This window comes from Pleurodeles waltl, chromosome 9 (assembly GCF_031143425.1).
Source record: "Pleurodeles waltl isolate 20211129_DDA chromosome 9, aPleWal1.hap1.20221129, whole genome shotgun sequence".
NCBI lineage: Eukaryota > Metazoa > Chordata > Amphibia > Caudata > Salamandridae > Pleurodeles > Pleurodeles waltl.
Genome location: NC_090448.1, coordinates 997,225,762 through 997,242,033, shown reverse-complemented (window position 1 = coordinate 997,242,033; position 16,272 = coordinate 997,225,762). Strand labels below are relative to the sequence as shown.

The following is a 16,272-nucleotide window of genomic DNA, read 5'->3' as shown; positions in this document are numbered from 1 at the left end:
CGAAAAACCAGGAACACCCCCTTTCCGCCACCAAAAGAAACACAAAGTCTACTTAGCTCACCCTTGTAGGTTGTGTTTTAACCCTGCTTTCGCACTTTGTCACTGTTTTCCATTTCCCTTTTCTTCCTCTGTGTCAAAATAGGAAGCTAAAAAAATAAGTCCCCGTCCTCAAATATGAGTGACAGTACAGTCACCTTAACAAATTAAGCATAGGCCGCCCTGGGGGCACCATTCTCTCGGGGTTCATATTATATAATTGCCACTAGATTTTAGAGCATGCTTCTTGTGACACTGCCTGTCCGCATGTACACCTTGACAAATTGGAGCCTTGTACTCTATAATTAAACAGGAAAAATGCAACCCTTTTAAGGAAACCCAAGAAAGGCAAACCAGTCAATATACCCTGCCTACAACAACACGACTAAGGATGTAGAGGCCACCTGCAAGAAGAACATAAGAAAACGCTAAAGCCCTAGTTGCCAAGCAATACCGGATTTGTGGTGTGGAATTCATTTACTCTATTAAACACCAGAGGAGCAAGAGATTTACTGGTCTATTGACACCTGATTGAAATAGCCTCTCAGAAAATTAGGAAGGTTGGTTAAGAAAAACTGTTTTATACTTTAAACATCCCAACCCAGGGATGTGGATTTTTTATTGCCTGAAAACTAGGACATTGTTTGGGTCAAGGGCAAAAAGTCTTTGTCTTTATTTTGTCCCCTTCACAAGTGAGCTCAAACCACTGTGGCACAACCCTTTTGGCAAACAGGTTTCATAGTGGTTTGCAGAGCAGCCCTTTTCACCCTTAATTTTGATTAACAACAGTTTGGGACACTTGTACGGATGATCATATTGTAATCAATAAGCAACAGAATTTGAGCGTATGCAGCGGACCTAATCTGACCTCACCACTCAGAATGCAAAGGATTTTTTTTTTCGGTTACTGAAAATTATTGAAGGGAAGTTTTACACCATTTGTGGCAAGACAGTACATTTTGTTTGACCTTGGAGTGGCTGCCCAGAAGCCACCAACCCTTCAGCTTCTATTGCCTGCTTAGAGAGGGAGCCTTTTGGCTATTGGCAACCTATAGCTGCTGTCAGGCATGACAAATATCAGTCTGTAAGACCACGTATGTTCAAATATCCTCATCCTATTCAGAATTACTCCAGCCCACACATAGACTAACTAGAAAATACGAAAGGTTCATAATAATCAAGGAATTGATAGGGTAACTGTGTTATGTGTTCTAATGTACTTTTTCTTTTTTTGGGCAAGAAATGGACCGCTTTGGATATTTTGTTAGCAATCTTGAATGCTTAGGTAGAAGCAGTGTGAACTAAAGTATATGTGACCATTAAAGTCAGCTACATCCTAGGGTGGCAATATTTAGACCAACTAGGTTTACTTCTCAAGCCAAGTTGAGATAATCCTGTTGGGCTTTGCAATATCCTGTTTTCAGTATGAAATGTGCCAGTGGTTGGGTTGAGAACATTTGTTTAAATTTCTTGAAGTTTGTAAAGACCAGGTGGGTACAGTTAAAGGTTTTGTGCACTGTATTAAAATAAAGCCTCATGCAGTGCCTGTTGTTCACAAAGTAAGGCCTATCTCATCCAGCATTACTGCTGAATTCAAATGTTTACTGCATAGCCTTTGCTCTGAATGTATCATTGTGCCTAAAGACTATTAGAATTGGTATCCCTGTGGTGATTGCCAGAAAAACAACATCTGACCAAATTTATTTGGGTGTCGACTTATCCACTTTCAACAAAATATCCTAATGGACTGTCAATTCCTACCCAGGATACGAGCAAATCTGTGGAAACCAAATGTTTTTCAATTAAAGATCTGCATTAGGTTTATCATCAGATTCCCTTTGCCCCAAAATCTCCAGAACTGACTACATGAGACAAGAGGATGACTGTTAGACAAGAGAAAGGCAGGCTGACAACACAGAATATTTAGAACACGCCATTTTGGTGAAGCATGTTTGAACTCACACAGGGTCCCCATTTTAGATCGGACATTTTAGCTTGGCATCTTTTTCTGGTGGTGTCTTTTTACATGGTTTTACATTTATGCGATAATGTACTCAGATGATACTGTACATGCAGTCTGTACACTCTGTCCAAGGCTAGGCACCCAGAACATGATGCCCTTGTATCATGATTGTCTTTTGGAGACAGCTCCAAAGTTGCAGACAAATCATCGCTTCAGCTCTGCACCTCTGACCGTGCAATATGAACAGTGCATTTCATTATATAAACTGCCTCTGTGCTACTTCGGCACAGGAGCACATCTGCTGGGTATATCCTGGAACACGGTGCACAGTGACTGAGATGCAGTATTGCGGACTCTGACCTCCTTGCGGCAAAGGATGATAGCCTCCACTACAAAAGGCCAGTTTCTTGGCTTCCAATACATCTTACCCAGGTATTGAAAATGGGGTGGGGGTAGCATTAGGCTAACCCAAGTGATCTGGCAGAGGGTACTCCCATTATGTTCTCAATAGTGTAGGTAGTAGCAGACAGGAGTGCACCAACACAGTAACATTATCATGGTCGAATTGTTTATCTTTTTACGATTCTTATAATGGTGGTTACCATGCTTTGTTCCATCTGCCTATGAATCGCAGCTCATGATTTCTACACAAAACTACGATTGTTTCCATAAATGTTTGAAAATACTTTTTCGGATCTTTCTCGTGTCTTCCCTTGGTCATGAAAAGGGACAACGAAAAGGTACATCTGTATCCTCGATTTCCTTGGGAATCCGAGTAGTCATGCTCGAGGTTGCCGATACCTTCTGTTACTCTGGTAAGTTCAGATGGGGCACTGTGAGCTAGCTTGGGATTGTGTCAACGTTTTCCTAATGATATAGACAAAGTCCCTATACTCTGAAGTTTAAGTTGATCTGACACACAGTCCTACTTAATTCTGTGGAAATGTATAACACCATCTTCTCCAGAGACATTAAAGCCAAATTCTGCTTAGTTCATGTCATTAGACATGCTTCTCCACCTTCTGACAAAGTTGATTTGCCTCCTTTTCTGGTGCTATGCAAATATGCTCGATTTGTCCAAAGTAATGCATTTATTGTGCAACCCCTAAGAGAGCTTTCAAAGAAAGGTTTGAAATCTGAATGGTCTGTTGAAGCTAATAAAGCTTTGTAGAATGTGCAGAAAATGGTGGCTGCACTTAAACCTTTTGTTTCTGGTAAAAAAAAATGTGTTATCAGTGTTCATGCAGTTTGCACAGTTTAGGTGCTGTGGTCTGACAGTGAGCTGATGGTAAAGATCACACTGTGGCTTTTGCATCAAGAACGATGAAAGATGCAGAGACTGAGTACAACATGATTTAACTTGAAGCACTTGCTTGTGAATGTGCAGCTGAGAAGTACAAAACTAATATTTTGGGAGCTCTATTTGATGCCTACACTGACCACCAACACTTAATCTACTTACTTAATGGAAACAGTGTGGAAAAGGCTTCTGCAAGATTGATGAGGCTACTTTCGAAACTGCAGGAATACAAAATGACGGGTCAAATATGTCCCTGGTGGAAAACATTTCAGAGCCAACTGTCTCAAATATATACTGCCGCTGGACGATATGACCAACAGTGACTTAAATGAACATAGATGTTTAGTTGCAACTTTGGATGCATTGGGAAAATGTGAAGTGCTTACTGAAAAGGACCATCTGTAGCTAGTTAGGAAGACACTTTCTACAACAGGTTAAAAAACACACATTAATGAATGTTGGCCAAGGGACTGATGTTTAGGTTTGGAAACGAGGGGTTAAACTCAGGAAGTGCCTGAACTCATTAGTCAATGAGAAATTATACTTTGTTCTTCCTGTGAAGCCGAGAAATAGTTTGATCAAAGTGATTCATGAGGGCCATTTGGGCAAATCTGCTACTAGTAAGAAAATTAAGGAGCTTTAGTGGTAGTCTCCAGTAGACATGCAAGTGGAGAAACCTGCCTATCCTCAAGTACCTTTTACCTGATAAACACTGAAAAACATACAAGAAATAGATTACAGTACCTTTGGTCAGGTTGGTGGGAAAAACTAGCTATAGAGTTTAGGTGCTATCTGACCAGCTACCTGCATGCACAAAATGTGTGATTGTCATTGTGAGCATTTGCTTTAAAAGGCTCTATCATTCGTTTCTGGAACGTGCCACTACGAGTTGTGTTATCAATGTTTTATGTCATTTTTTGGCACCGAGGAGCTACCCATGTTTATTGGCAATAGCACTTGAATCATAGGCGGAGTCTGCTGAGTGTTACCAAGGAGCAAGCTAAAAGCAGTGATTCCAAGCATTCCTTGGGGGGGGTCTTTCATACGACTGATCATCTCAATCTTGTGACAATGATGAGATGGGTGTGCTTGTAGGTGATTCATTTGAATATGCTTTGGATAATGTCTCTTCACAAGAGATAACACTTATACAATCAGCACTGAGTGAAACATCAATATCTGAGAACTACTTTTCATGAAACAGAGGTTGTGTTTTATTTTTTCAAAGTGTTAGTTCTACACAGCAAACCACTACAAGATGCAATTGGCGTATCAAAGTTCCAGTTTTCTATGAAATGTTTCATTTATTATTTTCAATTTCAATTTATTTGCAAGGTGATTACATTTATACTTTCCAATTGTTCTGTACAGACTGATATCATTGAGGGGAAGCTGTTGTGGTATATGCTTTACTCTACTTTTCTTCCTCTAACAAGTCAAGATTCTAGGAGTACAACATGCTCTGTTCTTAAACCCAATGCAACATTCTGTCTTTGATAGTTGTGATTGTGCTCAGGAGCCTGCCAGTCACGTCTCGTGGTCATGGGCCTGGGCCTTATTTCCAATAAATGTATACTTGTTACCCAGTGCCTCCTGCTCATTACTGATCACCACAGTAACTTAGCAGCCAAGGTTGGTCAGACTGCTCAACTCTTTATGAAAGCTATGTCACACCTCCAAGAGATAAAGCTAATGACATGTGGCTGACTGACAGCATTCAAGCCAGACATAGACCCTTAGTTTCCTACTGTCATCATCTGCCGAAGAATGTAGACCCCTATTGGCATACACCTCAAGGTAAATAGAAATCCAAACATTTATCTTGGAAAAGAGACCCAAGCTTCTGTCTTTGAAAAGGTGTTAGCATAAAATGTAGGGAGCCAAAGCACCCATATTAATCTCAAAATCAGACAATAATTTGGATAACAAATGTATTCAGTATCTCTGCCAAAAGGCCTGAACTTATTAAATCTACAAGCTGATTAATTCACCAAAATTCTATGACAATTAAGAGGTCCCTGAATGCTATAGGTTCAAAGGCAGGGATGTGGAATTCCTGTAGCCCGATACCTTGGACATATTGTTTGGGGTCAAGGGCAACAAGTTGTCATGTTATTTTGTCCTTCGGACAAGTAGGCCCAACCCTTTGGCTGCCAGTTACAGGGAAGGAAACTGTCTGCAGTTGAGGTAATGCGTGTGTTCGTATGTTAATGCTGTTGGAACTTGTATTAACGGTTCATTATTGAAAAGCCTTTATTATTAGAGTGAGCACTGTAAATAAATGTTTTAAGGTCACACTGCATTACCAACAGTTTCAGTAAAAAAAAAAAAAAAAAAAAAAAGTGCACACACTTGTTTGAAAAGTTTGACAATATGAGGCTAAGTATAATGCTCCCGGAATACTCTCTCATTAGATGCAAATGTCTGCAAAAGCTTATAAGTAAGAGTGATGATTCTTTGCTTTCAAAATAAAATGTTCGGAACAAAATGCAAGTACGGAAAAAAAAACAATTCGCTACTAGGAAGTTTTAGGAGCTATTTCTTTGAAGTGTCATTTAGTAAAATGTGTTGATGCATGCTAGTATTTCCCAAAAATATCCCTAATGGAAAATGAGTGTAACCATTTTCAACAAGATTATGGGAAGCATGAAAATAAACAAGCACTGCCAAAGCCAACCGACCCAACATTTGTGGGGAGTCTTTTAGTTTCGTCAATGCGTGTCTTGTTTTGAAATGGCTTGTGTTAACACTTTATTGTTGTAGGAGCAGCTAGGCCCTCACCAGTGTAACAAACACTTGCAAAAAGCAACAAGCATTTGCAATGCAAACGGTCTCTCGTTTGCTTGAGCTCGAACAATTAGCATTGTAAACTCATAACAGGACTTTTCTTGCCACATAAATTGAAAATAAAAGTGTTTCACATAACTAACTGGACTTTTCTTGCCATATAAACTGAAAAGTTAAAGTTTCACTTAAGCGAGGTGACGGTCGCCATCAGTGCAAAGCAGACATACAAACGGAAATAACAGTTCACTCGTAGTGAAACCTATCAGCAAAAGTGCAATTATGTACGTAACCGGCAAAAGTGCAATTAACTATGTAACAGGGTTGACGTCATGCAACACGCTAGGCTTCTGCCAAGCGAGATTGTGCTGCGAAAAAGAGAAAAAAGTAGTTCACAAACCGGACGGAAAACAGCGACCCACGTATGTTTTCAGTACTTGGTCATGCGCTCGAGGAAGCCTAACCACCTGAAAAGGCATGGCGTATGCATGCCTCCACTAATGAAAGCAAGCAGATTTTAAAAGGCAAGCCCACAAACCAATGAAAGACACTGACGTGACATGGGCATGGTTTGAAGCCCAAATAGAGAACACAGAACTGAGCGCTTTGCTCTCGCCCGTAAAAACAGTTCGGTTTTTGGTCTCAAAAAGCACACATTGTCACTAGTGGCAAAACAAAGGCCCCGCAGCCCCTGTGGTGCAGGTGGGACACCTCAGTACAGCACCTACCATGAGTGAGGCTGGAGGCCGGTGCCCCTCCAGGTTTGTTTTGCCACCAGTTGCCACAGTAGTTCGTGGCACTGAACAAAACTACTTTGTGTGCCAATATGCTCCTTGTGGAAGAGCAGAATGTGATCACTTACAGTAAAGCCAACCTATAGATAGATAAACAGAGTTTAATAAAAACAAAACGTCTTGGTTAACAACAGACCTAATTAGGGACCCAATTCTTTAAATAAGTCACAAAAACGCACCCATGGTATAGGTCTTTGAATCAGTGACTTTCATGAATTAACAAGAATTTACAGAAGTAGACCAGGAAGTCGTATTCCTGGAAAATATTTGTGAACTGTATTTTAGCACAAGCAAATATGCATGTGTAGATTTTCTCATGTGACAATCTATTAAGCGTTTGCAAGTTCACTTTCCCTCCAACCACTTTTTTCCCCAACCCTGGAAGAACATCTACTTCTGCTTTTGTCAGGAGTAAATTTCCAACCTTTCTCAGTATGGGAAAAGATCATAAAGAAGCCGGTGAAAATCCTTAAACATGCAAGTTAGAGGGTTTGCAGACTCAAAGGCATTCCGCCTTGGAACTATTGCTTACTGCTTCTTCCAGCCCCAGTATGTAGATCTGCGAAAAGGTGGCAAAATAAGTAAGTAGTAGGGATTGAAATTGCAAGTATTCAAGCCCTACTATAGTAGTCCTGGCATAATCAGAGAGGCTATCATCAGAGCTCTTACTTAATGAGATTGCTGCCATAATGTGTTGCCGAACTACATGGCACCAAATGAACAAGTCGATTTTTTTTCTTTTTACAGGACAAGTAGATTTAAGAAGCAACATGTCCCATAGACAAGTAGATATTTTATTAAATTCCCCACTCCTGAAAGGGTTTGTGGGTCAACACGAATACAATAATATTCACATGTCAAACAATAGTGAAGATTCATGTCTAGTTTCAGTGTACATGACGTTCGGCAACCTCATTCTGAAAATAAAAAATATTCACTTAGTATACAAGAAGGCACTGAACACCAGCTGGACCTACAAAAACCATGTGAATAATATATCTGCCTTAGGGACACACATTAAACATCATGGATTCTAAAATATGTTGAGGAAGGGTAGGCATCATCTACTGAAGAAAGAACTCATGGACAAAGTGCAAGTGTAGAGAACACTTAAATGGAGTAGCCTGCTAAATCCATCTACCTGCAGATTTCAATTTCTTGAGGATGAGAGCCAATGGTGCTTCTCAAGACACACCTTTAAGAAAGAAATACTGGATGTGTGTGATACATTATAAATGTGAACACAGGGATGACAGAATGGCAGATTGTGCTTCCAAAAGCCAAAGAGGAGAACAGAACATGGTGCAAACATTCCTTTTCAATACAGTTTTTATTTAACCTATTTAGTGAAGCAAAACCTTCCTTCTGTGCCTTCTGGGTTCCCTATACATCTTAAAAGTTTTACACAATCTCTTCTGAGCAAGTTTTCAAATTGAATGAAAAATAAATAGGCAAAAAAATGCCACAACCGTGCAGGATCTGAAAGAAAAAAAAAAAGAAGAAGAAGATGTTGGTCCATATTTACTTTGTTATAAAAGGGGCAGCGGGGCTGTGTGGCTGTCCTCCCCAAGCTTCTAAAGGGCCCAGGAAGCCCACCACCAGGGCCAAAATAAGGAAAGGTGGGGGTCACGCAGCTGCTCCTTGTGCCAATAAAGGCCCTGGGCTAGCTATGGCCCGGGAGCCAACCCCTCAGATGTAGCGGTTGCCCTGCCCACACCAGCACAGGAAGGGAAACCTGTGTCTGCTCTCACCTGGCGGGAGCATTTTTTAAAACTCTCGCCAAGCCGGAGCACACCCAAAGTCTGCTCCCAGCAGGCAGGAGTTTTGAAAATGCTTCCGCCCGCTGCCCACACTGAAGCAGGCAGGGGAAAAGATCAAAAGATTGTTCCTGGCGAGAAGGAGCAGCATTAGTAGCTGCTCTGTCTGTGAAGGAGCAATGACGGCTTCCGCTGCATGCGGGGAGCCGGCTTAGGTCGCAGGGGCCATGGCACTCCCCACCCCCAGTGGCTCCCAACGATTATATGGTGGGTGCCCTTTAAAAGATACGGGCCCTAGGAGATGGGGACCCCAAGGCTAATAGTGGCTCGGGTGGGGGCATGCGGACTCCCTTCCCTTATTGTTAAAGTTTGGCAGGAGGTGGGCTCTCTGGGGCCCTTCTGAAGCTTGAGAAGGTGGGCTTAGCAGCACTTCTCCCTATTTTAATAACTCAGTCCTAAAGGTGGGCTTTCCTGTGCCTTTAGAAGGTCAGGGCGTGAGGCATGCAGCCCCCATTAACAATTTTTGTCCCAGGTAGGCTCCCTGGCGCCTCTGGAGTCTCAGGGAGAAGAACTACGCAAAAATTGTTAATGGGGGCTGCATGCCTCACGCCCTGACCTTCTAAAGGCACTTGTCTCCGTAACCGTCTTTGCCCCTCGGTGAGCCGCTGGTGCTGTAGCCTGTGGATGGGTAGAGGAGTCCTCTACCCATCCACAGGCTACAGCACCAGAGTTCGATATGGCAACAGCACTACTGCTGTTCGCCTTGAGAAAGCCCCGGCTTATATAGCCAGAGGGGGCGAAACACGTGTTGGCTGATTCTCCTTTCTCGTGTCATTACTTTGGATGTTGCCTTTGCTATGAAAACAAGTGACTCTCTGAACTTTTGGAAGTAGAACGTTTGTATAACAATGAAATAAAATTCTAACTTGATAACCTCAAGATTTCTTTGAGTGGGACTTTACCTCTTTCCTGTATTGTATACCCTTTTTAGGGGACGTTGGGTCCCTGTCCTCTGGTCAAGTCCCCCACCTTAAGAATAAGGCACTTTACACAGGAGAATAGTGACTTTGGACCCTCTCCACTATTGGAGTGTTGTTTTCATTCATAAGTACTGTAGGCAGCCTTGAATTATTAGACGGAATCATCTCAGCATGACAATTTCGACATAACATAGAAGACTGTGTGCACTAGTTATCAAGCTATGCGCTGGTTTTGCTTCAGAAGATGTGCTAGGTGTAAACTAAGTTAGCACCACAGTATGAAGGCTGCAGGTAGTATAATCCTTAGCACCTTCAGATGTTGCTTGTCTCAAAACAAACAGTGTTATTTTACCAAGTGTTGCATAGAGTGTACATTGTTCTTAGTAGATACTTTAATACTCTGTACTGTATTTCTCATGAGAGTTTTACTGTCTGCTAACAGTGTGGTACATCATTAAACTCTCCATAGAGTAAATACTGTTTACAGTACTCACTTCTCTACTCATCTTCGTTTCTCAGTGTAGGTTTGGTGACTGTCAGGTGCTTGATACAGATAAAAGCTGCCCATAGTTTGCCATTTGTTTTGGAACAAATGTTCATTATTTTTATGAATGTGGCTTTCTCTGAAGAGTTGTATACAAATTGAACACTGAATTGAGGGTGTCCCATATATCTGTGGATGATTGTAAATGTGAACTATGCTACCCATGAGGAGTATGATATACAGTCAATGCGGTATATAACCCAAGCATTCTACATCTAAGGGAGCTGTTTCTGTGACAGCATTAACGATGCCTCATATTTTTCCGAGTTATTTTGAACTTACTTTCACAGCTCTAATGCTATACCAAATTAAAGAGCAGTGTGACAAAAGAAACTTTGATGATGTCATCAATTATGTATTTTGAAATGTCAAATGATGTCATAGAAAATGTCATGAGTTATGTAATATGTGAGGTTATAAGCAGTGCATGGCAGGCACAAGTTATAGTTAGCTCTGTTACCTGGTGAATTTCTGTGCATTTTTCTTTTAGCTTAAATGACAAATTAACCTAACGCCTTCAAGTGGTTGTGGCTTACACTGAAATGTTTTTGAATATTTGGACCAGTGACTCCCACACTTACCTGCGCCTCCTTATACGTAGGACATGTTCACCCTGGGACAGTTGATTTTCTTTTCTTGTGTTTCTTCTCCCCCTCTCCCAACCTACTGCCCCAAGGCCCACATACCACATGTGACAGAGCACTGTTTTATATACACACACACACACACAGACGTTCTGCTTTACTTGAGCAGGCGAAACCAATACAGGGCCGGTCAGGCCTACTAAACCAGTTCATTCTAGTCAGGCCATATATTGTTATGACGTCCTAGCTCAGACCACGCAAATCTTTCTCCGATTTTTATTCACTGCTTCTGTTGTGCTTTATGTCTTATGTACACTTTACTTGCCATCTGACCTATGTTGCTCTGCTACCATCCTGTGAACTTGTTGATTACAGAAATTCCATTACCAGGTAATGTAAATGTCCTATTCAGCAGTTTGTTTACTCACTATTTAGTCAGTCTTTGTTGTTATTAACCCTTCAACACCCCGCCCCCTTGTGATTGTTTTACTCTGCTAACGGTATTTGTATGTAGTCCTGGTCACTGTACTACCTTACGCTTGGAGATTCAAGACCATTAAAAGATTCAGTTGTTGCAAGTATAGTGGGACTGGGGCGCACTTCAGTGTTTGCAGGACTATTTAAAGTGCAGACCCCCAAATTCTGCAAAACACTTCAGGAGACAAACTAACTGGACTACGAACGATCAACGTGCAGAACGTTTTGCCTGCGCGACTACTGAAAGCACAGATCTGTTTGTCAGGACTATCCAGAAAGTGTCTTGCACATCTAATAGTCACATCATATCTAAGTGTTTACATATTTGGGTTACCAAGCACAATTCAATACCTTCACTTCTGTGGGAAGGACAGCATATCTCACAGTGGCTCGTTGCCTGTACGTCTGGAGTACTCACAGCACACCCCGTACCTACATACAAAGAATACACGAAGCACACCTCAATGGCTGCTGAATGTGTCAAAAATGACAGGGGTCATGCTTATAGTGCTTGAGGCTATGGCAGCTTCGGCTCGTCCAAGCACGCCTCAATAAGAGCTTGCATCTGGTACTCGCAGCACACCTTGGCAACGCCTGTTATTCACGTGTACTCGCAACAAACCCCATCAGCACGAGTACTTCTGCGGTTCTTACCTCCGAGTCCTCTTTAAAGCGCGGCAAGGGTGGAAATTCAAGCTTCATGTCGTCCATGGCCCCGAGCCTGGCTGGTGTGGCAGAAAGGCGGCTGGGTTCGGAGGAGCGGTTACTTCGGTAATACAGGTGACGGTTCCCTGTGATCCAGCGCAAGAGCAGCTAGCAGTTCTAATTCAGCCGCCATGCTGCTCTCCTATTCAACGGGCGGGCACGCGCGGCCGCGCGCTCCCGGCTCCAGGACCTTGTGCTTCCGGGACAGCTGTGATACCGGAGGAGGAGGGCGGATCTAGCCAGCAGTAGGCTGAGGACGGGCTGGGCGGTAGGGATGATCGAGTTATCTTATCGCTAGGCGAGGGTCTCCCCTTCCAGGTCTTGTGTGAAACCGCGACGCCCCAGCAGGTGCACAGGCAAGTCGTTGCCTTCACTAAGGTGTTGGGTACTCCTGTACCCCACGACAACCTGATTGTTACGAACTTCCCGGCCGGTGCTTCGCGCCTGGGACCGCCAGTGGAGAGCTGGGTTGCAAACTGCTGTCTGGAAGCAGAGTGGGAGCTTGTGCCGTAGACTAGATGAGGGCATCACTACCTGTGCTAACAGGTCATACCTTTTTTTGTGGAAATTTCTTAATTAGTTTTTATCAAAACATAACGAATTAGCGGGCAAGTATCAATATTATAGTATACATAACAGCCAATCATACGGAAAAGGACATTTATGACAGTGTTTACGTTGAAAAGGTAGAGGATCTACAATAAGTAGTTACGTATTTCAGTTCTGTTGATAATCTTAGTTGAATTATCTGCTTTATCTCAGAAACAACTATTGATCACATTCCTTTCTGCTTGCAAAGAGCATCTTTATACTATTACTGCGTTATGGTACTGGCTGTAAAATCCCTGTCTAACATGCAGGGGAAAAAGTAAGAAACACTAGGGGGAGGGGGCACTAACAGTGAAACGTGTCTAGTGTGGTTGTAGTGCCAATTTGCCCCGTAGGTGACCCTCGATCAATCTACATTAAGACAAAATGGAGAGTAACTGTGAGTGATCAGGATGTTCTGCCATATATTGTAGGGTATGTGAGGGTTCTAACAGTCGTCCCCTCCTGATTACCGCCATGTAGAGGGGAGATGTTGCGGTGTTCTCTGTGACGCGTAGGGTGATGTCTAGATTATAAACGTCTCGGCAGCCACCTGGGATGAGCCGTGAGTTCCTGCATTCCCGATCTCCCAGGAGGTCAGTGTATCTGATAATCTTAGCCAATAGGTATCCCAAAGCGGGACCACCCTACTCCCGCCCGTGGATTACAGTCCTGCTCCAGTGCATTAGCTTCCGCCGTGCTCAGCGAAAGGTCACACATAACCAGTTCTCAATCATGTGGGCCTGGGGCGCCTTCCAGGACATGGCAATGAGTCGTTTGAACAATATTAACGCATGGTCTACAAATTTTAGGTAGTGTTTGGTCTGCTTGGTTCTCTTAGTGACCCCCAGAAGGCAAAGGAGTGGGTCCAGGGTAAGCGGTATATCTATGATCTCTGAAACATGTTGTAATACTTGGGCTGAGAGAGCGTAGCTTATCTGCTTATATATTAGCATGAAATGTTTATGAACTAATGTATAATAATGTCGCATAGAAACTGTATTAATGTATTTTGTAAAACACATGCTTGAAATGTGCCCATGGGGAGTGGCCGCCAATGTATATGGGGACTAACGAAACTGACTAATAATGATAAAATGTTATATTAAAATATAGTTTTACACTAATAATTAAAGGTTATATGCTAAAGTTCTGTTAATAAAACATTAGACCTTAGATAGCATGAGTCGAGGCCTAGCTGCCTGACTCTCATATTAAATGTGTTTTTCTAACGTGCAGTGTGCTGACTTGCTGAAGGACATAAACTCTTGTTTTTCTAAAAGTTAGAAGATGAATGTAACTGTAGTAGATCGTTCTCATGAAATTCGACTTGCTTATAGAAACATTTTAACTGAATGCAACAGTGTAGATTACTTGCAGGTACAAGGTCGCCTGAACCGGTACAGACAATGGAGCCACTGACTGAAGATTTGCAAAGGACCACGAGAAGATGAAATCATACCGGACATTCTACCCACTGACGACGTCAATCATAAGGACCAATAAACTATGTGAGAACTGTTATGGGGTGACAAATTTGATGAAGTAATTGAAACCCTATTGGAGGGAGATAGTGGGGTACTGACCCAAACCAATTAGATTTTAGGGGACTGTACAACAGAAAAGGGATAAAAACCTGTGACAGAAGGAGCCACTCAGATTATTAGTTAGGGAGATGCTGATGCGATTTGCTATGATCCAGACACTTTGTCACTCTGTATAGATACTTTGCTGTTTGGTTCTTAAAACCAACTTTGCCTTTATATTGCCCGTCTACACTTTACCTCCTTATGAGGGAAGTGCCCTTTACCTTTCCTTACCAAAACTTGCTGAGTTCCTGACTGATGGCGAATCAATTGATGTCCTGAAGACGAAGACAAAATCTATATGCTGATCCAATACGGAGGGTAACTATATGACAATGATATTGTGATTGTCTGTTTGCTTTTCCTTTCTAGGTACCAACTGCTTCTTTTGACAGAGACCTTGGTTAGAGGTTTTCCAAATTAATGTTGCTAAATTGTTTTGCATGAAGCCCAACATGCCAATGCTAATTCGAGGTTAGTTAAGGGGTTCATTACACAGACGCAAATAGACAAATGACTGAATCTATGCTTTGTTGAAATGACGTGCTAATGTTACTCTGCTAAGGATAATCTATGTTGACGCCGTGTTATGTTTTAATAATTGTGATTCTTGCTTTGATTAAGTCTTATTCGAGTTGCCAAATTATGACAATGTTGATGAGCTTTTTGCTATTGAAACTAATAAACTTGCTATTAGAATTGTAATCAATAGGGAATAAATATCACAAAATCGTACTAAACTGGTGTGGTTATTCATGACTGAAAGGTCATGGTGGTTTCTGAGTTTATTAATGTCTTTTACTAATGTGAAGTCTCTTGTTATGGTAAAGATTGATGACGTTATTGACATATTAATTGACATGTTGATTAGCTATCTCGTCCTAAGGTGTCTTCAATCAGGGTTGAAAGATTCTTTGGCCTAAAACGAGTTCCCAAGTGTATAAATTAGTCATAAAGGGACGCATTAACAGTTCTGGTAGCAGAGGATGGTTTGGCCCTTTGGGGGCCCTAGGACGGAGAATCATTGTTTAGACTTGTTTTTCGAGATAATACAAATTGGAGGTATGATGTGTTTCTAAATTCCCCATGACTTTCCCTGAATCTCAGAGCCTGCTTAAGTAAGTTGGGAATGTTCTCGGCGTTTTAGCATGTGTAATGTAGAATTTGCGCTTGCTCAGCTTATGCATATTGAAGATGATTTGTAATTTGTGTGAATTTAGGCCAGGTAATTTTGTTTTAGCAGGAGTGTGTGTACTCCGCAGTATGAGAGTAGGGAAGTCAGCGAACTTCATGTGAGTGTGGCGCTTTGTGCTAAAAAATTATCCACGTGGTTGTTGGTGATGTACCGACCCGTCGTGGTCTAAGACTCCGGAGTATATTGACAAGTGTAGGAGACACTTGGGTTTATGTTGTAATTTGTGCGGTTTAATAGGTCAATCGGGCGTGGTTGACAAGTCAAGTTTGAGTCAAAGTGTGTGAGTGAACCTTCGATGGAGATTTGGCAAGTTCTAAAATGCACTAGACAAACCATTGACAAGTCGGGAGTAGAATTTGCGGGTCGAATTCTGCTTGCGTATGCGGGAACTGAGAAGTAGAGAGTAGCGGCCGAGGCTTCGAGTGAAATCCCTGTAAAGTTCTGACGCGATTGTGTACCCTTCCTGTAGTAAACCGGCAAATTTGGGTTTTGTTGTTAAAGGTGCTCGCAATATATTGCATTAGTTTTGTGCGTAAAGAGGACAAGCCGCAAGACTTTGTCAGCAGCAGTGTGTGAGTGTGATGTCATTTGAGCTGCGCTGGGATAGGTCAGTTGCCAAGAGGGGTCGCGCACGGATTGGCAGCCGTCCGTGAGAGGCAATTGGTTGAGAAAGGTGGGTGAAGAGTGTTCTGGGAATTAAAGTCACTTCCTGATTAGATTTTAAGCAAAATAAGAAACGCAAAAATTAAGTTTTTCAACGCTTTAAAGTATGCCTTGAGGGGAGATACATTAATTGCAGCAAATGTAGGGGAGTCTACACCGCCTGAGGGTACTCCAGTTTATATTGTAATGGAGGAGAAGGGAGCCGCGCCGTGTCTTTGGTTAAAGCATTGGTGCAAACTGACAGAGAAGGAGGGATGTTTGGCGTTGCCGGAACACGGAACGTTTAACACGAGAATTTTTGAGAATTTGTGGTGGA

General features: G+C 42.2%; 1 protein-coding gene across 6 annotated transcripts in view; it reads right to left on the bottom strand.

The window, feature by feature from the left end:
- The window catches only part of STYX (serine/threonine/tyrosine interacting protein), a 363,082-nt gene that overhangs the window by 240,439 nt on the left and 106,371 nt on the right, over positions 1-16,272 (bottom strand). Inside the window, exon 1 of one of the 6 annotated variants that reach the window (XM_069208553.1) lies at positions 11,874-12,161. The exons of the other annotated variants lie outside the window; for them this stretch is intronic. Within the exon in view, the coding sequence (XP_069064654.1) occupies positions 11,874-11,930 (57 nt within the window). The 5' untranslated portion in view covers positions 11,931-12,161. Of the gene's footprint in view, positions 1-11,873; positions 12,162-16,272 lie in introns of those variants that run through there. 6 annotated transcript variants of the gene reach the window in all.